Genomic DNA, 25,790 nt, shown 5'->3' on the forward strand with positions numbered 1-25,790 from the left:
CCTCGTAATGGACATATGTTTTCTTTAAAATCATATTGAAGTATTTGCTATGAGAAATACTTATTGGCATCTATAAAAGCTGTGTAATAAAAATAAATACTTTCAGTCATTTACAACAAAATTAAGAAGTGTACATTTCACTTAAACAGGTAACAATACTTTAATGAATTGCTTGTTAGTCACTGTACAGTCCTGAGCACGGTTTTGCAGGCGTAACTTAGGTCATCATTCTTCCCCCACAAGTCCACCATGACACACGCAAGCTGGAAGAAAACTCAGAATACTTCTGAGAAGCAATATCTTAATTTAGCTTTGGTAATTATCTGTGCAACTGTATAAATCTTTGATTTGCTTTTCACACACCAAATAGATTAAGGCAGGCACTACTGTTATTAGGATTCCTCCATCGCCTTTTGACACTGGTAAAGCAAACCATCTGGAAGAGCAGAACAAGGCGATCTGAACCACAAAGCCAGCATCCCTGAGTGAGTGCGACAGTGCAGCAGGCAGGGCACGGATGGAAGGAGCTGGCACGCCAGTATTCCCTCATTACCTTAAAACAAAGGCCACAGAAAACAAATGGAGTAACAGTTAACAACAGCTAGAGTATAGTTTACAAAAAAAAAAACCCCGTATCTTTCTCTCAAACTCCATTTCTGCTGTTCTCTCCTACTCTTACCCCTACTCCCCTAACAGGTCACCAAAAAAAAAAAAAATCACACCTCCTGCATGCAATCCCACCTTCACATTTGTCATACAGCCTCATTTCCATTTTTTTTTAATCCTGACTCTTCACAGAGCAAGTTTGCTCCCTTGTAAAATTTACTTCTTGCTGTACACTTATACATCAATCTTCACAGACCCCTGAGTAAGGCAAATAAAGGACATAGGCCGACGCTCCTGTGTTTACTATGCTCTTAAACATTCCCTGCCTTCAACTGTGAGACACCTGCTACTGTGCACTTACTTTCCTGGGACAAATTAGAGGCTGTAAGCAACCTTACAGCATACTTTCACTCACCGATAATGTCAACTATGTGGAGTTTCAGCTTCTGTTGCAGTGTATTTAGAGCTGCTGAAAGGGAATCTTGAGAAGATGACATTTTTATATTCTGTTTCACATCATTGGAAAGGGACAACCACAGCTTCCCAAAGTCTTCTGTAGTCATTTCCATTGGCCTAAAAAATAAGTTCACCACATATCTTAGCAAAATAAGATACATTATTCAGAATATATTTGGTCTCCCAAAAAATCATATCTGGAAGCAAATGGACAATACAGCAGGCGATAAGTCTAAACAAAGCCCTCCTCTTCCCAGCTTAACATTTAAAAACAGTTTCTATTCCTTTAGATGTCTACATTTTGAAAAATACATTATTCCATTTAAATGGAAGACCAAAGTGAATGGCCTTGAAATATTTGCCCTTTGAAAGAGACCAAACGAGTTCAATGAGAGGTAGACTTTATTACGGAAAACAAGGTGGATTTCACTATAAAACAGACAAGTCTATTAGAAAAAGAACATTTGCTTTTTTTAACTCCTGAAATAAATGTAGAGTTCAAAAATTAATAGAATGAGCTTTCTTCTTCCCCTGCAAAAGCTGTCAGCCTTTTCGTATCATGTATGGGTCTCTGTACTCAAATCACTTATTTCAGTTTGACAGGTTTATATTATGCCATATTTTAAAAGAGCGTGTCCTTCTTTTCACTCAGTTCTGTTGGCATCCCCCAGGACGCATTCTGTAGTTCAAGACTATTCTCATCTGCAGCTACTGTCAATATTCTCACTGGATTTGTACTTCTTCCTAGAACTTTGCTCCTTTTTTGTTAAGTGTGTAAATAACCTTTTAACTAATTTACTATCTTTAACAGTCATCTCAGATTAACATTAGCTGCTCAAGATAAAGCCTTATATTTTCATAATCAATACCCAAATCATCCTACCTTTGTCTAATATTTATTCGAGCACACGCATTTTTAAAAACAGCAGCTAACTTCATTTACCTGATGAAGTCCAACAGTGATAAAGGTATTGAAAATTCAAGCCGAGTTTCCATTTCTGACTGGTAATTAACGAAGCCAGAAAGAATTCCCTGTGTACAGATTTTGTCCATCCACACACATTTCTGGCAACGTTCCACACTCTGAGCTTCAATTACAGGGAACTGATAGGTGGGACTCTCCAAAATCTATATAATTGTTTAAAAGGAATATAGAATATAAGTGTTGCTATCAAGTTATGTAAGTGGCGAAGATACAGCTATAAAATTGTGTCAATGCCTTTTATTTCAATTGATTTTTCTTGGACTATTTGGCAAGTGAACAAAGCCACCATTTCTTAGCTCTCACTGAGGATAAATCAATCATTAACATCTACAAAAGTTCTGTAAGAACTGAAACACTGCAGAAACTTATCTCTTTCTGCCAACTGACTCTCCCCCCACAATGATTGCTCACAGAGACAGAGAATTGATGGCCAAGAACTTGAGTTCTGTAGTTCAGTTCCAAAATAAACTAATATACAAGAGCAAGTAACATTGCAATATACCCAAAGCTATATACTAAAACCAAAAAGTTGAGAAATCATCCCCAGTAACAAGGATAACTTCAAGATTACTCAGCAGTCCCCAAACTCTTCAAACAAACAATTAACACAGATTCTATCTGTGGTTTTGGTCTGTGTAGAAACTTAAATGAATTACAAGGAAAAACTCAACATGAGATGTTCATTTTCTATCAATGCCATGACAATGATTCAGGCATGACGTGGCATGACATGCCATGATTCAGGCCAGAAATGGGAAGGAAGGAGACTTCCTAATCAATTAGCAGCTCCTTGATTAAGTCACTCCTCAAAGAAACGTTCTGCTTAATTCTCTTTGTCCAGTTACCACTTGCTGAGTGTCTCCAAGGTTTCATAATTCTGTGCTTCTTTCAGCAAAATCCAAGGATAGTCATGCCAACAGGCAATTCCTAAATAGCTTTCCAATTATGTAAGTGACATTTCAATCAGGACTACCACATGCTTTTACCAACCACAGTTAAATCCCAGATGTATCCAGTGTCAAAAAAACCCCACACTGGCCAACTCCTCTCCAACATCAACTGAATGCATGAGAACAAGAATGAAATATGACTGAAGCCTTTAAAAAAAACACCACAAAAAAAACAAATACTTGAGGCACACTTAAGCACTTTTACGTGAAGGAAGAAAAGGCATCATGTCTGCCTATCACATAAATACAAATAAACGCACATGCCCAATAGTCACACTCAGACAAAAGAGTTACACAGTGATTTCTTTGGTGTTCTGAGTATGACTAGTTAGGTTTGCATTGTCCAACGCCAGGAAGAAGCTGAATTCAGAACTGCAAAACCACATATTTGTTATACAGAGGCAAGCAGTAGGGAACAAAATCAAGGTGAATTAAAGAAGTGAGATGTTAACTTTTCTACCAAATGACACCAAGTTTGGTATTGAGATTTCTTTCATTACCCTTTAGGATGTGTGTAACAGCCATACCACAGGTTTTAAGGAAATGCTTTGGGAAAAAGGCATGGCTGAGACATTAAACCAAATATTGCACACTTAAATGCAAGCAAAACACAAGAAGTTCCCAGGGAATTTGAAATATAACAGAAACAAAGTTTCTTACCTGAAAATACTCTTCTGCTTCAAACACTAAGTTCACAGCATTAAGTGCAGAAGTGGTTTTATTTGAAACAAAAACAGTGAGCAACAGAGAGTCATCTGTCCACACCTTACATAAATACAAAACTAAGGCATCACTCTGACAAAGTTCCACTACTTCAGAGTGCGTGAGCTCTTCTAGCTCTTCTGGTAAGGAAGGGACCAACGGTGTTTTACTGGCACTTTCACACTGAGCACTTGGAGAAGGCTGAAAAATTTCGATATTACTATCAGCAAACAGAGACGATTCAGACTGCCGACTATCTGAAAGTCTGTCATCTAGCCCAGAATTTTTTAGGGACTGAGGTGTTTCAAATACTAAATTATCTTCTACAATATCTGAAGAACACAGGGAGGCTTTTCTTAACCTTGTGTGTATATCTCCCTCACAGTCTTCCATGTTAATAGGTACTGTATCAAGTAAGGGACCAAAATCCGAAGCAGCACTATTTTGGAAGTCTGACACCTCCTCGCTATTTTGAGTTTCATTTATCTTTGATTTCCTTTTGAACTTCTGAGTAGCTATGTCCACTTTCCCCATCTGAAAAGGAGAAAAAAAAAAAAAAAAAAAAAGAAAAAAGTGGGGAAGTTTCTAGCAACTGTGTTACTGTTAACAGCATGAAACAGAGTGAACAAAGACAAATAATGACCAAGGAATCAATTCAGATGACAAATACAAATAGATTCCAAACATTTTAGTGGATCCAGTAACGGGCTTTTGTTGTATTTCTTACAGAGTATTGGATTAGCCTGTAATGCAAGAATGACTCAAGATTCTCTAGAGCATAAACTAAAAGCTTAAATATTAAAAAGCAAGCACATCTAAATTGTCTCATTAAACCAGTGATAAATGCCAAGATTTGAGTTGGCTAATATGACAATATCAGCGTCAAAAAGATTAGCTAGCAATGAATTCTTTAGCATTCTGCATATTGACATACTCAAATAAAAACCAGTCCTGACATAGGCCATCAAACCAAGCCTCTCTGCCAAATGAATGCCAACAGCTGCAAAGTTGGGTCAAGGACCAGTTGTTATGGAAAACTGAGACTAAAACTTGAAGCGCAAGATGTAAAGAGTGGGAAGTTCTAGTTACTGAATCAGATCGGCTCCAGAGGTTGCTTGCTCAAGTAATAACCAACCTGTTTCAGGTTCTTCACAAATTATCAGATTACAAAAGTAATTTTCAATAGTTTTTCAGTGACTCGGAGTTTTTTTTGCCGCATTTTACCACAACACTAATTTGACCTCCACTTGCGTATAGATATCTGCAATTGTAAATAAGGCAATATATAAACTTTAAACTGGTGAGTCTCAAAAGAACCACTTACCAGACTGACACCAGCATTTGATCCTAACCCAATAAACAAAGATGATGCTAACTGCTGCTTCTCTTTGTCTTCCTCGGAGAGGCTGGCAACTTCATCAGACCGTGATGCAGGAGGGTCACCCACCTGTCCTGCTAGTAAGCTGCCACAAGAAACAGTTTGCGGCTGGTTTTTTTTCCCTACTTTGTCTTCTTTCTTTGGAAGATAGCCTTCTTTTCCCCATAGCTTGCGTACTCCCTCAAGTTTCAGGGTATTTGTCCTAAAAAGGCAAACAAAACAAAGCAGAATCAACCACATGAACATCACGTTCATAAAAGCATGCCAACACTCACACGTGTACTTTGATATACGGGGTGAGAAGTGCAATATAAATTAACACTTTTGCATCTGCATGAAGCCCCATGTCAGCAATGTTGTTCATTATTTTTAAAACACCCCACAAACACAAACTTGGACTAGGCTACCTAGTCCTACACATAGAGCTTTACCAAGTCAGCATCAGTCACCTGCAGCCAGAAGTAGACTGTGTTTGCCAACTCCATCTATAGTTTCAGATGACATTTATAATCTATTTGAATAATTTTTTAAAAGTGAATACAAACAACATGGTATTTATCTTTTTTTTCCCCAGGAGAAAGATTCTGGGAATCTCTAAGTGTATTTAAATAGTTCTATTCTGATTCCTTAAAAAATAATTTAAGTTAGAGACTGAGAATTAGAAGAGACCTAGAAAGTATTTTCATTTCATATAAAAAGTGTTCATGTTCTCAGACACCTTGAATTCTAGCAAAAGTTAATTCCACTGACACAAGCTAAATGCTGCAAGTCCTACACATAAAAGTCTCACTCAGATTTTCTTACACAAACTGGTTAGAGTCTGAAAAAGTTTCCAAAGTTTCCTGCATACCAATTTACCAAAGTACAAATGAAGTTATTCACTTGTATGAAAATATGGATATGGAATTTATTTGTAGTATTCTAAAACTTACGGAGTATCTCACATTGTGAATCTTAGCCTCACTTTCATCTAGAAAAGTTTCCTTAAAAGACAAATTATTGTAAGCCCATAAAAAGTAAGCCTAGCCTATAAGAAAAAGAAAGAAGCTAGAGAAAAAACCAACTTAATCATGTCATCATCAGGTAACCCTGTCCTAATTTTACTGCATTAACTATAACTTAATTTATACTTTGTGAAGAAACTGAAAAATCAGTATAACTGCATTAGTATTTTTTATAGTTATTTCAAAGAAGATGCCATCCTGAATTTCTTCTTACATGACAGAGGTTTCGAAGTTCAGCTGTATTCTTTTTAGTTCGATGTAAGAAGCAACGACATGATACTGACAAGAACAGAAGCTTAAATGTACCTTTCAAACACAAATTAACTCACTCTTTATGCCCAGTCTCAGCACTATTACCAGACGTGTCAGAACCAAAAGATAAACCAGTGGGGGACTGTCTGCCAGTGATGCCAGAGGAGGACACACTTGAAGCAAATGACAATCCATAAGGTTCAAAATTCAGAGCTGCAAGACAGACAGAATTATAAAATTACAGTGAGGCATGAAGAGGTAAGAAACAAATCTATTTTCTGAAACTAGATATGCTGTATTGTTGCACTTCTCAGGCTACCCATTCAGGATCCTATCCTCATTAAAACTGGATGTTTCTGTTCCCAAATAAGCTTAAACACACAGAGGATTTATCTAAAACATGTATTCAATTTGGTATTTGGTTTTAAATGCTGAAATTAAACAAAAATAGTGCCTTTACAGCATATCACTAAAACATCTGCCAATGCTTAGTATTTGTAGAGAGAAGTATTGTATTGGGTCTACATAAGAGAGCTTTGCCATCTGTTCATGAGCCCAATTAACATTTTGAGTCCACAGCATCTGTACATGTATCACTGTCTGCTTTGCAAGCACACTTCACACCTCGGATGATAAGTCATTGTCACTAAGAATCAGGATTCAGAACCAGCCACCTTAGCTATGCTTAATGAATCAAGATGTAGTTTGAATAGGTTCTAAAAATTGTTTTGGACCTTAACAAAGTCATTGCTCCGTACAAAGCAGAGAGCAGACTCTCCTTTGCAGCCCTGGAACTATCAAGGGGTACAGTCCTTTTCCCTTATCTCCACCCCAGCCTGACACTTACTTTCTTCTTCCCAGCAAAGGAAGCAGCAGGGCAAAGCTGCTGGGCATCTGGGATAATAGAAGTCTCCTGATAAAGGAGTAGGCAGTGCTAAGGAAGTGTCCTTTCCCGTAAACAAGCAAGAAGGAAAGGAGATACAAGGGCCTTTTACATAAAGACATTCAAACCCTACCAACCCATAAATTTAGTTATCTATAAACAAATAATTTCAATAAAGTCAGTGGACTCCCCTTGTAGAGTATTTCTGAATATTCTCCCTCATCTATGTGTTACCTCCTAGAATATTTATGAACCAGTGGAAGATGTTAATCAGTACTTGTGATTACTCAGAAAAAAAAAAAAGCAATTCATAATGCGGTTCCTACAATGGCTTCCCTGCAAAACTAAGAACACTGCAAAGTGCTAAACAGACAGCAGTGAAGACCACTAATTTCATTCTCAAAACGTCAGTATAAGCACTACCATGAGCTCAACCTGACATACAGTAGATTGGGCTTTACATGCATGTAAAAACAGTATAGAATATCCAGTTTCAACATTTCTCCACCAAAATTTTGAATTTTCTAGCAGACTTAAAGTGAAGGCTGTAGATGTAATACTCCCAATTTATAATTCTCAGAAAAGTGTTAAATTCTGCCAAGCTACACATGCAACCAAATGACAGTGTTATTTATTGCATGCATTAACCTGCACAGTCAAAAATCTTCTTCTAAAAATAATAATTTAATTGTAGATAATGCAGTGTACAAGACTCATTTTTCTAATTCCTCAACAGTAAAGAAAAGCTGAGGAATATTTTAGAAAAGCTTTCCAACCTCAAAGTGAACCATTCAGAGGTGTCTGAAAGAAATCTTTATGTGACTGGCTATAATAAAGTAAATGAGTATTTCTATAGCAAAAAAAAAAAAGTAAAAATAAAAAAAATGGACTATAGGTAAAGTTTTGGGATATTTTAAAACAAACAAAAAGCACATGCTGCTGTCTTAACTATACCTACACCAGGTAAAAAATGTGGATTTGTGTCATAAAACAGGTTCATGATAGTTACTATTGCAAACTATAATTCCACAGTCAAGACTAAGTGCTCAGAATAGTAAAGTTAGGAACCCTTTGCTTTCACTTTAATAATCCTCACAAATTTCAAGTCCCATAGACGAGCATAAAATGTTCTCCTCTGAAGTACAGTAACCCATGATAAATGAGCAGTTACGTACACCAGCTAGACAGACATGGAACTAAAATCCAACTTGCACTTAGCTAAGTTTACCAAAAGATGTATTAATATTATTTCTTAAAGTAATGTTATCTTAACTGTACACTTAGCTTGTTTGTTAATACTTTATCAAGTAATTTACCAGCTATTTAATAAAAGTAGTAAACTAAGTGTCACCTTTTTCCTGAGAAAGTTTCTCCTCTTGTCTCTGGTGATGAGGCTTATATGGTGCTGCACCACGACCAAGTCCCTCAGCCACAAACCCATCCAGAAAAGATAAGGAAGCATCTACCTACAGGGAATTAAGAAAAGTGAGAAAACAATGAAAATATTTTCTATTCATAAGCCTGATGTTACCAGAAGAATATTGTCTCATCAACAAATCAGGATCTTGTACATCACATCTCCCATACCTACCAGTAAAGCTGCTGTATTAACAGAAATTAACCGAAGGATGTTGAAAAAGACTTTGAGCTAGAGATCTGTAACTTTAACTCTTCCACTACCGATTTTTTTGTCTAAACGGTAAGAAAAGTACAGTGGAGTTTCCCCAAAATGGTTAATCATATCATTATATTATATGAAAACACTGAATTCAAAACAACCCCTCAAGAACCTCAGCAATATCAATACTGTTTTCCATCAGTTATTATGGACATTTCAGTGTAAAGAACAGTAGTTTCTTAATAGGAAGCAAATCCTTTGAACTAAAAAGCAGCACCACATCACTAAAGCAGGCCTAATTTTTAAAAAAGAGACAACAAAAAAAATAAATCAGTGTATGAAATCAGAACTTTGTTAAAAGCTACCCCAGCTTACTAACTAAACACTATGGCTCTTTATCTTTCAGTACAGAATCACAGAACGATATGGGGTTGGAAGGGACCTCTGGAGATCATCTAGTCCAACCCCACTGCCAAAGCATGGTCTACCTAGAGCAGGTTGCACAGGAACATGTCCAGGCAGGTTTTGAATGCCTCCAGAGACTGAGACTCCACCACCTCTCTGGGCAGCCTGTTTCAGTGCTCTGCCACCCTCAAAGTAAAGAAGTTCCTCTCATGTTTAGATGGAACTTCTTATGTTCAAGTTTGTGCCCATTACTTCTTGTCCTGTCACTGGGCACCACTGAAAAAAGACTGGCCCCTTTCTCTTGACACCCACCCTTTAAGTAATTATAAGCATTGATCAGATCCTCCCTCAGTCTTCTCTTCTCTAGACTAAAAAGACTCAAGTCCCTCAGCCTCTCCTTGTAAAGGAGATGCTCCAGGCCCCTAATCATCTTTGTAGCCCTCTGCTGTACCCTCTCCAGCAGTTGCCTGTCCTTCTTGAACTGGGGAGCCCAGAACTGGACACAGTACTCCAGATGGGGCCTCACCAGGGCAGAGTAGAGTGGGAGGATAACCTCCCTCGACCTGCTGGCCACACTCACGGAATCACGGAATTGTCAGAGTTGGAAGGGACCTCTAGAGATCATCTAGTCCAACTCCCCTGCTGAAGCAGGATTGCCTAGAGCACATTACTCAGGACTGCATCAAGGCGGGTCTTGAAAATCTCCAGAGAAGGGGACTCCACGACCTCCCTGGGCAGCCCGTTCCAGGGCTCTGTCACCCTCACCGTAAAGAAGTTTTTCCTCATATTTGAATGGAACTTCCTATGTTCCAGCTTGTGCCCGTTGCCCCTCGTCCTATCCCTGGAAACCACTGAAAAGAGTCCAGCTCCATCATCCTTCAACCCACCCTTTAGGTACTTGTAAACATAGATAAGGTCTCCCCTCAGCCTTCTCTTCTCCAGGCTAAAGAGCCCCAGCTCTTTGAGCCTTTCCTCGTAAGGGAGGTGCTCCAATCCCTTAATCCTCTCTTAGTTGCCCTACGCTGGACTCTCTCCAGTAGCTCCCTGTCTCTCTTGAACTGGGGAGCCCAGAACTGGACACAGTATTCCAGTTGTGGCCTCACCAGTGCAGAGTAGAGGGGGAGAATGACCTCCCTTAACCTACTGGCCACACTCTTCCCTATGCAGCCCAGGATTCCATTGGCCCTCTTGGCAACAAGGGCACATGGCTGGCCCATGGAGTTTGCTATTCACTAGGACTCCCAGATCCTTCTCCTCAGTAGTGCTTCCCAGAAGATCCATCCCTAACCTATATTGGTGCCTGGGGTTCTTCCTCCCCAGGTGCAGGACCCTACATTTGCCCTTGTCGAACCTCATTAGGTTCTTCTCTGCCCAGCTCTCCAGCCTGTCCAGGTCACACTGGATTGCGGCACAGCCCTCTGGAGTGTCAGCCAGCCCTCCCAGTTTGGTATCATTAGCAAATTTGCTGAGGATACACTCTGTCCCCTCGCCCAGGTCATTGATGACTATGGTGAACAGGACTGGGCTGAGTATTGACCCCTGGGGGACACCGCTGGTTACAGGCCTCCGACTTGACCCTGCTCCATTAATTGCAACCCTCTGAGTTCTGTCACACAGCCAGCTCTCAATCCACCTCACTGCCCCCTGATCTAGCCCACACTTCCTTAATTTTCTAATGAGGATGTTAAGGGAGACAGTGTCAAAAGCCTTGCTTAAGTCAAGGTGATGCACCCCAGGATGCCATTGGCCTTCTTGGCCACAAGGACACATTATGATTCACCACACATGCCTGAAAAAGTACGTTTCCAAAAACTCACTTTAAGCAGACTGAAGACTGGCACCAGTCAGAACTGTCAAGTATCATTCATTCTGACAACACTTTTTACCAAAGTATTCAACTGCCTGAACTACAAAAGTTCACAAAGAACACACATTGCAGCTGTCTTACCACCATGTCATTGCAACTAGCATCAAATGGAAGCAACTTTTTCATCAGTGCTTTGTCTTCACACAGATGTTTCAATTCGAAGGCATATTGTCTCATGCAGGTATCTAGAGAGTTGCTAAATTCTTGGATTAGTTTGTCAACTGTTTTAGAACAAGAGGTGCGTGATGCTGTCTTGGTGACCGCAGCCATTATCCATACTTTAGTTTCAGGATTAACAGAAGTCTTCTTCAGCAGGCTGTGTAGCTTTGTCAAAATAACTTCTGGATCAACATCTGTAGCAAGGCTGGAATATTCCCCCAATACCTGTTCACAAAGAGCAGACAAAATACGCATTTAGCCACACAGAGCAGTGCTTTCCATTTTGAAATTGGAATGCAGTACTAAATAATACAATAATATCCACCTCATATTCAAGGAACTATTATTTAAACATGTTCTAAATGATTTCTTTACCATTTTGTGTTTTAAATGTCAAAGGCTTGAAATGATCTTCGTGTTTACCTCAGCAAACTCCAACTTTCAGCTTCTTAAAAATCAAATAGCTCTTGAAAAGAAAGCGAAACATGGCAATTAGGCCCTTACATAACATGATTTGCTCCTACTGCAGCCTCTTCCTTGGGTGGAAGCTGACGCTTACCCAGGTGCCAGGCAATACTAGCCTAGCACTTGGCCTGTAATTTGACAGCCACATGTGGCCTAATTCTGATGAAGACAGAAAGGCTCTCAGCATTCAGTGAGATTCATATGGCTGCTGAGCTATTCCAATAGTCACCTGCCTTAAAGGAAGCAAAGTCAGCTTTTCCACAAACTATGACGAGCTAAGTAGTCCTCAGGCACCAAAGGGGAATACTAAAATCAGATTTCAGCATATTATCTTGACTTCAAGTAAAAACAGAATATTCATGACTAAAAATAAAACTTTAAAATATTTATTTAAAACATCACTACCTTTGACAGTTTCCTCTTATCTGTGTATTCAATTTTGACCATGTCTCTACCTTACCCAACTCATAACTTGAAGGAATTTCTGTGGATACAATGCATTTTCATCATCCAGTAATGCCAAGTAAGACTGTACCGCATACATCCGTAGCTGATCATCTTCTTTTCCATCATCAAATCCTAGATAGAAAACAACACATACTTTGCCTGAAACGAAATAGCATGTCCCATCGAATATTTCAAAATACATTTTAAGAAAACAACAACACATGTCAAGTTCTTCAGAGCATTTGGGGAGATTCTCACCTTCAGCCAGCAGCCTCAGAAAGTTGTTTGGGATATCAGGATGCACAACATCACCTCCAACTGAAAACACAGCATTCATTGTTTGGATGAACCACTCATTGTCAGGGGCATACCTGTCCAGATGTTAAGGAATGACGTGCTAAGGCATAACTCCCTTTTTTTTTTTTAGTACATTTCCTAAGGAAACAAATTTTCCACAAATAAGCTACCCCTCTTGCTCTCTCCAATAAGTTGGGGTCCTTTTGGTCAAATATCAGCTCAATCTAAGTGAAGAGGAAATATTCCTGTATCTTTTCTAAAGTGTTTCCTGTAAATTTCATGAAAACTGGTGGTCGGGCAGAGACGTCTTAAATTACTACCCTGTTGTAATTGTTGCCCACACACAAACTTAACAGCTATGCAATATGTGCAATTTTCTGGCTTGCCAATCAATATATCATAAGTTGTGCATGAATAAATGTTAGAGTAAAAAACTAAGAGTTTAAGTAGACTTCACACAGTAGGAACAGCCATGTTCTATCATACTTTAAGTTCACATTTGTTCCATGCTAACTTTTCAGCATAATCTCTTGAGTTTGTTTGCTCAATATCACTTGATCAATGATCGACTAAGATGTTCTTTTCAGCTGTGTTTTGCTGTTGACTTACTGAAAAACAATAAACATTTTGAAGTACTCCACAGAAAGCTTTTTTTATATACTTAAAATTTGGAAGTTAGTTTCTGCCTTCCCTCAAATAAATCCTGAAAAGGCACACTTACTGAAACATTAACATGATTATCTTATTTTTGTATCCTGCATGACAACACAGCTTTTTTTGGTACACTACTCCCATGCTAAGCAGTGTACAAATAGGACAGTAAGGTAGCTCTCCATTATAAAGAGCCTACAACTCCAATTATCAGACAAGAATACATACAGAAAATCAGGCAATGGCAAGCCTACCAACAATGTCCATCATATGCCAAATGCCTAATCATCACCTTCATCTTTTTGACACAGTTAAATAATCTTTTCTTTATTTCTATGGAAACATGTTATTCTTAAAAGCTATACACCACCAAAGAGCTCTCTGATAGGAAGATCATGCCCACAATTACAGAACAGCACTCAATGCAGCACTGAGGTGTCCCTCTCCATGCAGTGGTAAAAGACTTTAAAAACACAAGGTTTTAATGCTAAACTCCAAAGCCAAAATAAAGTATTTTCAGTGCAATTACTTTCCCTCAGTCAAATACAAGGAAGACCGTGGTCATTTTTGTACGCACTTTTTTTTTTTTACATTTGACAGCGAGTGGAAAGCACAGCCATAATACTTACTTCCAAAGACCATGAAAGACGTTTTGAAAGGTACAAATGCTACATTTGCCTGAGCTCTGACTCCAAAACTTCAGAGGAATAAAAGGATATTTCCCAGCTAGTTCAGAAAAATAATTAAAGGATATTTCTCAGCCAGTTCTGCTATTTTGCCAACTAAGTTGATGATAGCATATTCTTCCTTGCTTTCTTTTAAGTAGTCAAGCATCTTCTGAACTATGACAATTACATTCTGTCCATTTGTAATTCTATAGAGAAGCTCTAAAGTCTGAAAGAGAAAGCAAAAAAATATATTTAATTGGCTCTGATGACTCAAAAAAGGAAGCAGGCAAACAGAAACATCTTAGTATAACGCCAAATTGAGCAACTGTATTTGACAAGTTAAATGAAATATGCTGCTTATCTACGCAGCTTGTCACATTATTATTGTTCATAACTGCTCTCTCACAATAACCAAGACGTGTCTTTTACACTGCTCACTTTAGAAAACCTATCACTCATCTTAAAACTTAACCTAATTCTTTTACATTTAAAAATTCACTGACCTCCCTTTTAATAATGGGATCTGGATGGTCCAGACATTCAATTATTGTCATCTGGTGCTGAAGTGCCAGATTAGGATCCTGCTGGATAACATAGGTCAGAGCCTTTAAACCTAGAATATAAGTGATCGGAAATGATATAAGATAATGTATACTACTATGATCAAATTTAAAACATCTTAATGAAATCGGGTATCCTTACCTAAGTATTTCAAATTAATTTTAGGTGACAAAACAAATTTTCCAATGCACTTGGCAGCCTTTTCAAGTAGTTCAGATTTGGGATGAATTGTATAAATTGTTTGGACACATTCAAACAAGATGGCTGCAGGAGGGAAAAAAACCCAACATGTAATTAATGTGCATTAAATACTTCTATAATGCAAAAATTTTTAACAAGCAAACGAGCTCACTGACTATATCAAGGAACTGCACTGCTGTCCCACTCCCACTGAGTCTAACTGCTGAGTACCTACTGACAGAAGTAAAAACAGGATGAAAGACTATCTCCTCAAGTATATACCTGCTTTTTATTAGCTTTTGCCATTGCACATACAACTTTCTGTCCTTATTGCTCAAGGACTGGGATGGTTTTTAGAACACCAATGGGCAACTATAAAGGATTTGAGGCCACGCACTTCTCAATAATTCATATGATTTCTTAGCTACTACCAACAGCCAAAATCATCCCAAGAACATACTTATTAAAAAAAACCAACCCTTTACGTAGTTGTTTGATAAAAGCTAGAAGTAAACTGAATAACACAAAAAAGTAATTAATCCCTTGTGGCAGCAATTCAGGCAAAGCTTCAGATGAAGTTACTCTCGCCAAGTTAATTGGGATTTAAAAATCAAGATCTAATTTTCAGTTGTTCTTGTAACTCAGTCTCTAACTGAACTGTCTAATAGGCAATCTACTTTTCTTAAGCATTACAAAACTAACTCTGGGAAAGACCAGCATACTAACAGCTCAATTGCCTACAAGAAGCAAGAAACATGCACAACCAAGGACTTTGTGTAAGAAACAGCAATCACTCAGAATTATATTTTTCTTTTGTCTGGGATCATCAACAGAAGTTTTATAAAAAGCTTATCATATGAACAAAAACTACATACCTAAATTCTATGTCCTTGCATAAACCATAATAAACTGCCCACTTTGGCCCCATAAGTGCTTAAAACAAATTTAATGTTTAACTCTTAGCAATTCCAAGTGCAAATTGTCTGCATTATAAGGCAACACACCTCCCAATATCTTGTATGTTCTTGCCTAAAAGAATAGAAGCAATAAACTGAATACACTAAAAGTCTGACAGATGTTTCTTCATTTATTATTTACTAAAAGAGAATACTTCCCCAAAGCTCCCCTTTTTAGTGGAAGCGAAGCTCACACAATGCTTTACAAAATATCTATCAACTGGGCATTAGACATCTAGAGCTCTGAGCCATGTTCCTTCCCCGCCCCAGTGCTGTTTTAAGAGAGTCTTAATTTTCTTTTCATTCCATTAGCACAGGTACTTTGGCAATATTTATGGGGTTTTAACGACAAAATAATGGGGGGTTAGGTTTTGGTTTTAATAGTGAAACACCTCTTAATGCAGGGTTCTAGAACATCAGATCTGGGTGTCTGGGGAGGTATTAAGACATGGGGAGGGGAAGGCAAAGAAAAAGCCAAATAAATTGCTCAACTTTTTATTAGAAAAATCTTAACAATGCAATTAATTCTTTTGCTTTGTTCTAGCAACAAATACACCTTTCTCTACTGAAAAGGTAACGAAATTGACATAGCCTTCTACCATGTTTTAGAAATTTTAAATTGAGATGTGTGCCAAAAACATCTATCACTGAACTCTGGAGGTGTAATTTTTATTAACTGTGGGTAGAGGAAATGCCCTATAGAGCTGTGAGGAACTGATGCTGTCACTCTTGCCTACTTTTTTACTGCCTTTCTCAAGGCAGTGAAAAGAAGATCTAAGCATTTCTAATAAACAGAGCTGTATCACTAGGATTTTTCTTTTATCATTTATTTCCACTTAGGCAACATTCAGTCAGAGCTTTCATGAAGAAGCTGAAACCTCTTCCTTTCTGTTATTTACGGGCAAGGACAACACAAACATAGGATAGAAGCTTTTTGAGTCAAGATGAATTCACAGTAAATAAAAATGTTTTACTTCAATGATAAAAAAACCTGCTCTACAGCAATGTATCACTTGTTTTACAATTTACTAGTTGGACACTTAAGAATACACTTATTGTTTATTAAGAATATAATAAGATTTTTCAAAAGTACTGCATAAGTATTTTAGCACAACCAACTACTCACATTTACAATCTTTCCAAATACTGATAATTACATAAAATAACCTCACCCACCATATGTAATATTATGATTTATCTCTGCTCTCCTTAAAGATTCATCTAGAACATCATACATCAATTCACTTGTCCTGTTTAACAAGAAAAAATAAAGAAAAAACATTTAGAATTATTTGCAGCGCTAACAAGCATGTAGTCTTATTTTGCCGAACAGCTCAAACACTAGTATTGAAATCCGTAACAAATTATTCATCATACCCACAGATTCACTTTAACATGGAAGAGCTCTATAACATGTTTCTAAATGGCATCTAACAAGATGTTTGCAGCTTTCAAAAGAACCATTTACTGTATCACAAGAATGAGAACACTGCCCTCACTGCTTGTATAAAAAAATAAAATGTCAACAGGAAAAGGATCACAGACAACTAGGTCCTCACAAAATGACACCGCTTTTTAAAGTATCTTTACTCTGGATTTTCACACAGTTGTTTGACAAGCTAGTAACAGAAGTCCCAGCAAAAAATATATTTCAAGCATATTCCACAATAACCAATTGTTTAGCCAATCCAGAAGAAATTAACTTTTTTTTAAGTAAAAAATATCTGCTCACTGTATTGGTTAGTAACAAATGTATAAGTTCAATACTGAAATCCTCTTATGGAAAAAAAAACCAAAGCAGAAAGCTGTCTAGGAGGTACAGGTCATGACTGTATTCTTTGTAGCTTCAAAATATCAATTATAGAGAAAGATATGGTTACCTTGGATCATCTTTTCCTAACAGCCCCAATATTCTTAAAAGCTGAATTTGTAACCATGGTGCCGGCACGCTGTGATAGTTGAAGTCGATGGGGAGCTTCCCTCCCACTACCTGCTTTAGGATGGTTACAAAACTCCCAGTCAAGTCCTTGTATCCAGAGGAGTTTTCCTACATAATGAAAAAGAAATACAATTCAAAGATTTTGATACAGCACCTCAAAAGTAGAAATAAACCACAACTTGAGTAAGATGAAAATACCTACACTGATGGTTTAATTTCTTTAAATCAAGCTTCTGCTCTCACCCCCCAACACCTCTAAGTTCTACACTTTAAACCTGTGCTATTTTCTCACACATTTGCAAAGGGAGTAAATGTAGCTTGAAGGCAACAGTAAAAAACAAACACACAAAAACATTCACAAGCAAGTTTCAGCAAATCCTTTAACACACTGTAGAAGTTAGATCCTCTAAACTAAGGATGCCAATGATGCTGAGCATTCAGATCATGCAAGAAGCGGACCTGTCAAGTTAAATGGAGAGCTAGCACAAAGAAACATAACACAAATATCCATGATCACATAAATTAACTTTTCTAAGAATTACAAGTAAGCTTTTTCTGCAAAACTTCTCAACAGTACACTGTGCATTTAAAATTAAAAATTTAAAATATATAAATAGTTCCTAAGTTCGGTTGTGCTTCTAATTCTTTGCCTACCTTAATCATTTGAAAATAAATATGCAAAGAGGCAGCCATGACTCCAGCATCCCTGTCACATAAGGCTTTCCGGAACTTATCATGAATATGCTGAACTTGGTTAGGAGCAATGAGATAGAATTTATATAAAGCTTGAACAGCTTTTCTTCGGATAATTTCCCTGAAGAGAAAGGAGATTTACACAAAACAAAATGAAGCTGCTTGTGTATTTTAAGTACTCAACTAAACAAAACAACTTGAACTTGTTATTTCTACAGTAATGTAAAATTACGTGGCCAGCCATTGTGATTTGGAGAGAGATGAGAACCCATGCCTTACATATTTTATAACAAATAACTTTGCAAATACCATCCAAGTGAGGAAGTGACAAAGCAAACTTCAAAGCATAGTAGGGCTTCATGTCAGATTGACAATTCAAGAGAATAGCCACCAAATAAATAATGAAATTGGCCACTGCTAATCTGTTGTGATCACTTGTACAGCTCTAAAAAACACTTGTCTAGAAGTTACCGCGTCAGTTCATTCTGCAGTTCCCTTTCAACACAACACTTGTAATATTACCCTCTGTGTATGGGATATTATAAATTATGGATCACACAATTCAAGGGTATCAATATATGCAGATATACTTTTACCAACAAAGTTTCTATAAAGAGCTTTATTTAAAAAAAAAAAAAAGTATCAGCGGAGTACTTCAAGGATCCCAATCTGTTTCTCCACTTGCTCTACAAACACTTCTTCACCCACATATTTGTTAAAAGGACAGCAGCAGAAAAATTAAATTATATTTACCTATCAACACTGGTTATGAAAAAAATTAATACCTATCCCATACTCAGTAAAGACTGCAAATAAAACAGACCAGAATCTATGAGTAAAACTAGGAGAGGAACAATTTTTGAAGGTAATGATTAGAAAGATCAACTCAGAGAAAAAACACCAGTTTACTAAAACTAACTACAAAATTAAGTCAGTGAACTGTACAAGGCCACTTGAAATTCTGTAAATGAATACATACTTAGAATGCTGGAGCTTGTCTTCTATTAGGGGAAGAACAGCTGGAATCATCTCCCGTGGAAAGATCTGGCTGACAACAGTTAACGCCATGCACACCTCTACTAGATTAGTGCTCTGTAAATCCTGTTAGAATCATTGAGATAAGACAGTCATTTTTTATTTAGACTTTAAAATTCTGCACAGACATACCCCAAATCTTTCACAAGCAGGCTGGATATAGCCCACCTACAGCAAGCACCCTGCTGCCAGCCATCCTCTTGTCTGCTTGTGTTTGAGAAGCACCAGCTCTCACTGAGCTTATCAGGTTCTTTTCTTTTCTTATACAGGAAGAAACAAGGAGCTCCTCTAACTCGTATGACAGAACTACATTCATATTTTAAACGTATGTGAGATTAAGACATAGAGCTATAATCAATGTTTGGTTGCAGAAATTTTTTTATGATTGCAAAACTATGCTGAGTCCCCAGCTGGATCACTGGGATGAGTCACTTCTCACAGAATTCAACAGCATTACCTCTAGTGTCTTTGATCTAGACCAAAGAATTAAGAAGAAAAATCACCAAGCTCAATAATACTGTACATATCCGTACACTAAAATAAGATGTTACCTACTCCCTAAGAAGTGAATGCAAATTACACATAATAGCCTACAAAAAAATAAATAATAAAAATTAACAGTCTGTCCCAAATATAATTAAAAAGAGTAGATACAGCTCACCGTAATCTTAAACCAAAAAAGGATGGATGGATTCATGAAATACAGGATTAGAATTATTTTTCAAAACAAATAAAACATTTAAGTTTTCCAGCTCACATCATTATTTGTTCTGGCCATTTGTCCCAGGTAAGTTTTAGTCCTCATTTTCATCTAGTTCTTTGTGGACTCCCATTTTTCACTTCTTTTTATATCCTTACTCAAGGATATAAAAATTGAAACTCAAGTTTCAAGTTAAGATTTTCAAAGATTATAAAACAGTTTTCCTTCACAACAACAAAATGATTATCTCTTTCAGTCTATAATTTATGTGACTTTGGCCTACTATAGTAGCAATCATTATGCAGAAAGAGTTACAATAAGTCATAACTGCTCCATGTAAGAGGCTGTAATATAGGTGATGACACCTATAAAATATTATTAGGTACTAGAATTTCAGTGTCCCTCCAAAGCGTATTTCCATTTTCTAACAAAATTATCAAAAGAACTCAAAGAAGCTGACAGATACTTGCTGTCAGTTAAAAGCAAAAGTTTAAATTGAAATATGCATGCACAGCTCCTCCTGGAGTTGAGAATGTATATAATTGGTACATTTTATAAAGAAAATGTTATAGTAATCTCCTTTGAAAAAAATGTAGAGATATGGCTTCAACAGCAGGAATACCAAGATTAAATTAAAAAGCCAGGGAAAACAGTTTCAAATTTTCATTGGTAACCAAAGAAAGAGCAATTTTAAGACAGCAAGACAGAACTAATGAGTATGTAACTTAGATGTTGCCTGACACAAAACGGGAAGAATTGGTTCAAGTCTAGTTTACCTCCAGACATCCAAAAACACTGTACCTTCACAACTGTGTTCACAAGTAGAAGTAGCAGTTCATGGTTTTCATGTAGAAATAAAGAAACTGCCAAGTAACCTATAAAAGAAAGCAGCCTCCATTACCACTTTCAAGCAATACGTGACTTCAAGATAGAAAACTTAACTCTTCCTGTATTACAAACAATCTTAACTCAAACAATTACAAAAACCCTAGAAAAGACCCCACTGTTGGATGACACTTGCTCGGGTTTTAAATATCAACACTTGCCTTTTATTTCCAGGCAAACCACTTATATTTGTGGTTGCAGTACAGCTCAACAAATAACAGCTAAGAATTCATAAGATGTGAGAAATGAGACATTACAATACTGTTATAGCTAAAAAGCAGCCAAGAGCACCATGAGAAATCACTTCCTGAAAAACTATCACCTTCTCTGCACAGATAAAAGTATATTACTTCTAGAATACAAAACACAAATGCACTTCCTTATTTTTTATTTTTTTTTTCAAAAAAATAAAGTTCTATTTCAAATAAAATTTATATTCAACTTGGAATACAGAAGAGTAAGTTTACCATCCTATGCCAAAAACTCCCTTGTTATTTCATAACAATTCCAGAACCCCAGAAAAGAAACCTTTTTCTTCAAGACCCCTCTTCCTTTTAAACTAAGGGACTGAAAGGGGGGGGAGTAGGGAGGGCGAGCCACAACTCATGATAATAATTGTATTACAGAAGTGGATCTTAATAAAGGTCTTGGTTCATTCAGGGCTTAGGGATCAAAATTAACAACTTGGATACAAACAACTGTGTTGTCTGGGCTACCAGACTGATCTATCTGCTTGTGGAGCTATGGATTTCCATCACTATGGAACTCAGGTTAACAACCTTTTACCAGATCAAAGCTTAAGGGCACTTTGTGTCCTGAGAACTTTAAGCCACCTATATTTAAAATAAAATAAAATATAAAAAGTTGCTGCTTCACCAAAACCTTCTCAAGAAGAGCCCTACTATGGAAAGGTCTCAAACCTATTAATAACAAGACACACCGGTACTTTACACTTACAGAGGTCACAAAGTTTTCTTCAAAACAGCTTACCACCTGCCCTCCCAGGTTTGGTGAAAACAGAATTTCTTAATCCCTACCAGAGCATCTGTGCACTGGCTTTCTTTATTCAGGGATAAAGCAACTTTAAATCATCACTTGTAACACATTCTCTCAGAATCTCCAATACTTGAGTGGATGATCCAGAAGAAACTCAAACAAAGGATATCAAACAAGCATATCCCACAAGACATTGCCTTCCTTCTGTGTATGCAGACACAGTATTGCTCGGAGTTAAACCATTTTCTCTGCAAACAAGAAGAAATGTCTTCACTAGGCAGTTGAATCAGCAACTGCAAGGAAATTCTCCAGATAAGACAGGCTGACAGCTACTTCAAACTAAATCTACCGGAAACAAGTTAACAGCCACACTGGCAAGCAAGGAAATCACAACAGCATGACATTTGAAAGAAATCTGAATTAGTCTTTCAGATTTCCTCAGGAACTTCAGCATCTATGCTATAAGGACCTCCCTTCTTACCTCATTTCCTGTAACTGTTTCTAAACTAAAAAAAAAAAAAAAAAAAAAAAAATCCTACAAGCACCAAAACAGAAAATATTTTAGGGCCACTTTTGCTAGCACCAATATGTCCTTTATAAAAATTCTAAACAACTATCTCCAAGTTAAATACTGGGAAAACAATACTATGCTTGCAGAAATTGTCTGTCAGGAGCATCTTCGTCTATTCTCGTACTACAGTTCTTGAAAAAGAAACCAAACCCTGACAAAAACTCATTTTCAGCTTGATGTGATTTTAAACAAAATTTCTCATAAATTACTGTTTATTGGTGCCACAATTCAAAACAATGAAAGAACAACTGATGATTTAAAATAATTTCCACTGCCTTATGTTCTACAAGCAGATATAGAGCAGCTCACAAACTAGAGCATTAGTTACTTTCAAAGAGGAGTAAGAGACTATGAAACAAGACCAAGAAAACAGAGAAACCTTTTAAGTAAGTTATATTTTTACATGAATTATTATTAATCCCAAGAAACTTTAAAATACGAGTTTGAGAACATTATTAAGGCCACAGCTCCATGCACATACCAACTCTTTTCTCCAAAAGATTTCCTTGCTGCGCAAGCTTGATTGCATGGATATATCCAAAGGAAGACTCGTACCCCAGCATTTCACAATAGATGAGTCTCACCATGCATTCTTTCATCAGTCTCTGAAATACCAAAAATAAATTATTAAGAATTTTAAGTCAGCCATGTTTTATGCTCTTCTTCACTGTAAAGAGATCACTTTATGTGATAGAAACATACATGCATTCACACACATTTTCTAAGATCAGGGTACTCACAATTTTTCCTTTGCTATGAACCTCTTCTGTGAATCAATGTTAATTTCTGACCGTAAGAGCAGAAATCCCCATATACTACCCTTAAAGATGTTATCAACAGTAGATTAATTACTGCTAACATAAAAAAATATTAATTATATGAAGTGGCAGGTGATCACACTGCTAATGCAAATTATTCTTTACCAATCATTACACTGACCTAGGATGGGTTTTCACTATGCGTGAGGTAAAACTTTATTTTTCCCTTCAAAAACTCTCACTCATGGGACTGAGGTATTCATTAACTAACTCAAACCAGAACATATCAAACTCCTGCAACTCAAGACACATCCAACAGCACATACAACAAAGCACAGCTTCTTATACAGCACAAATTAATTGTAAGAACAATGTCAGCCTACAAAGAAGGTTATTTGATGGAATCAGTTCATCATCTAGCTTTTTTGTGTATATTAATTTCAGAAACTACTGAATGACAGACTTGGGGTACCATATCGCTACAATTTGTTTACATCGAACAGAATCGCAGCATCCTCGCTATTTGAGCCACGCTGCAAAACCACACACGTTGGTATCTCCGGATGCTGATAACTAAATAACTGTAATGCAGATAACCTGTACACTCCACCTGGCAAAAAGAGTGAGAATAGTGGGGTTTTTTTCACCTTCGGCCTGCTGTTCCCACAGCCTGCAACCACTTACAAGTGGTTGAGTGGTTACAAAGTGGTTACAAAGAACTTACAAGTGTTGTGGTGGGGGCAGAAACTGTTGCTTTCAAACTGGTTAGCTCCTGCTGGATTAGTTTTTCTTCTTCCTAGAACAGATTAAACTTCTTATTTTCATCTCGCATAAGTTCTGGAGGCAAAAACTTGAAGCAGAAGCCAAAGACGACACGTTAATTTAACAGCATTCCAGCAGCGTATAGCTCATTTACGGCAGTACCACCAGGCTACTTGTTTCAAGCACAGAAGGCAATTTTTGCCTTCTTTAAGGGCCCTTCCAACCTAAACCACTCTATGAATACGCATTGCAAGGAGGTTTATGGCCGGGTCCCGGGGCTGAGGGGAGAGGCCGGCGCCCGCCGCCGCCTCTGGGGCCCGCACCACAGCACACCAGCGCCCCCCGGGACGGCGCCGGCCCCTCAGGGAGGGAAGGGAGAGGAGTAAGGCCCGGCCCCCACCCGCTGCGAAGCGGCGGGAGGAGCGGGAGGCCCGGCCCGCCCCACAGTGCGGCCCGTACATGCTTGGAGGTGAGCGCCGCGATGCTCCGGATGAGGCTCCCGAGCCGGGAGGTAACCGAAACCCTGGCAGGGCCGCCCCCGGCGCCCCCCGGCCCGCCCCCCGGCTCCTGCTGCCCCAGCAGCCCAGGCAGGGCGCTCAGCGTCCGCTCCACCACGTCGCTCATGTCAGCTCCCGCCGCGGCCCCTTCCCCGCCGCCGCCCGGAAGGGAAGCACCAGCCGCGCCGCGCACTTCCGGCACCGCCCACAGCCCGCCCCGCCCCGCCCCGCCCCGCTCACTCCTGAGGGAGCCGGGGGACGCCGTAATGGCGGCACACCTTGAGGGGCGGGTAGCAGCCTCGGGGGCGGCCCCGGCTGTGCGAGAGGCGCTCCCTCAGTCCCCGGCCTCCCCTGCCCTCCCCTCAGAGCGTGCGGCGGGCCCTGCCGCGGCTGAGCCGGGAGGTGGAGCCGAAGGACAGCGTTTAGAGTCGGTCAGCCCGGCGGGGGGCGACGCTGAGCCCTGCCCGGCCTTCGGGGGCAGCTGTCCGCGGTACGGCGGCCGCAGGTCGCGTCCAGTTACGAGCAGGAGCCCCCCTGAGGGAGCACTGCCTGGGAGAGGGGTGCGGGAGCCGCCGAACCGCCTGCCTGGGCGCTTTGGGTTTTTGTCAGTATCACCAAAAAAAGGTATTCAAAGGTGGGTTTCGAAAGAGAGCAGTGGCATAATTTGTAGATACTTAAGGGAAGTATTATTCTTAAAGCGTGAGTGGAAACATCTAGAGAGCGGCTCCGCGCAGAGCTGTTCCTGAGGTGATTCCCGCCCCGCTGGCAGCAGGGCTTGGCCGCTCGGGGAGGTTTTCACCGCGTGGCTCCTGGGAGCTATCCCTGCCATCATTGCCATTGCAAATCGCAGAATGATTAGAGTTGGGAAGGACCTTAAAGACCATCGCCTTCCACCCCCCTGCCATGGGCAGGGACACCTCACAGTAGTCCAGGTTGCTCAAAGCCCCATCCAGCCTGGCCTTGACCACCTCGAGGGGATGGGGCATCCACAGCTTCTCCGGGCAACCTGTGGCTGGGGTGGAATTGGGTGTTCACCAGCAATGAAATGAACAGGTCAAAGATGACTTCCATAGATATTTCATACCACAAGTTAAAAAGTGCATCTAACCCAGTCAAGTGTACCTGATCCATTAGGATATACCTTTCCAAATTTGTGCAATGAAATCTTCAGCCAATTGCAACAAGATACATTCAGATAGTCTTTAATGTATTTTTTAACAGAATTGTTTTTGTCTCACTGTTTTTCCTGTGACAAGGAAAAAGCATAGTGCCACTTAAATATGAGTCAATTGTCTTGCAAAAGACAGCAGACTAAATTAATACTGTATCTATGTAGTTTTGAATGCTTAATTCCATTTCAGAAACCCACTTATGCCTTTTTCAATTACACATATTTTTCTAAAACAAAATTACTTGACATTTTCTGGTTTGTATTTCAGTTCAAAGGTGATTTATTTTTTTTCT

General features: G+C 38.7%; 1 protein-coding gene across 1 annotated transcript; it reads right to left on the reverse strand.

Moving 5' to 3' along the window:
• Window positions 1-392: 392 nt before the first annotated feature.
• AP4E1 (adaptor related protein complex 4 subunit epsilon 1) lies at window positions 393-24,453 on the reverse strand. The gene is made up of 21 exons (XM_074156167.1): window positions 24,289-24,453; window positions 23,792-23,863; window positions 22,791-22,914; window positions 20,659-20,732; window positions 19,102-19,223; window positions 18,084-18,243; window positions 17,371-17,537; window positions 16,667-16,740; window positions 14,496-14,618; window positions 14,297-14,406; window positions 13,880-14,019; window positions 12,436-12,548; window positions 12,191-12,309; window positions 11,188-11,490; window positions 8,568-8,682; window positions 6,411-6,546; window positions 5,024-5,279; window positions 3,658-4,233; window positions 2,006-2,190; window positions 1,022-1,179; window positions 393-553 (listed from the first exon to the last, which is right to left on the reverse strand). The coding sequence occupies exons 1-21, from the start codon at window positions 24,451-24,453 to the stop codon at window positions 393-395; spliced, it is 3,453 nt and encodes a 1,150-aa protein (XP_074012268.1).
• Between the last annotated feature and the right edge of the window lie 1,337 nt (window positions 24,454-25,790).

Source organism: Numenius arquata, chromosome 11, assembly GCF_964106895.1.
Source record: "Numenius arquata chromosome 11, bNumArq3.hap1.1, whole genome shotgun sequence".
Classification (NCBI taxonomy): domain Eukaryota; kingdom Metazoa; phylum Chordata; class Aves; order Charadriiformes; family Scolopacidae; genus Numenius; species Numenius arquata.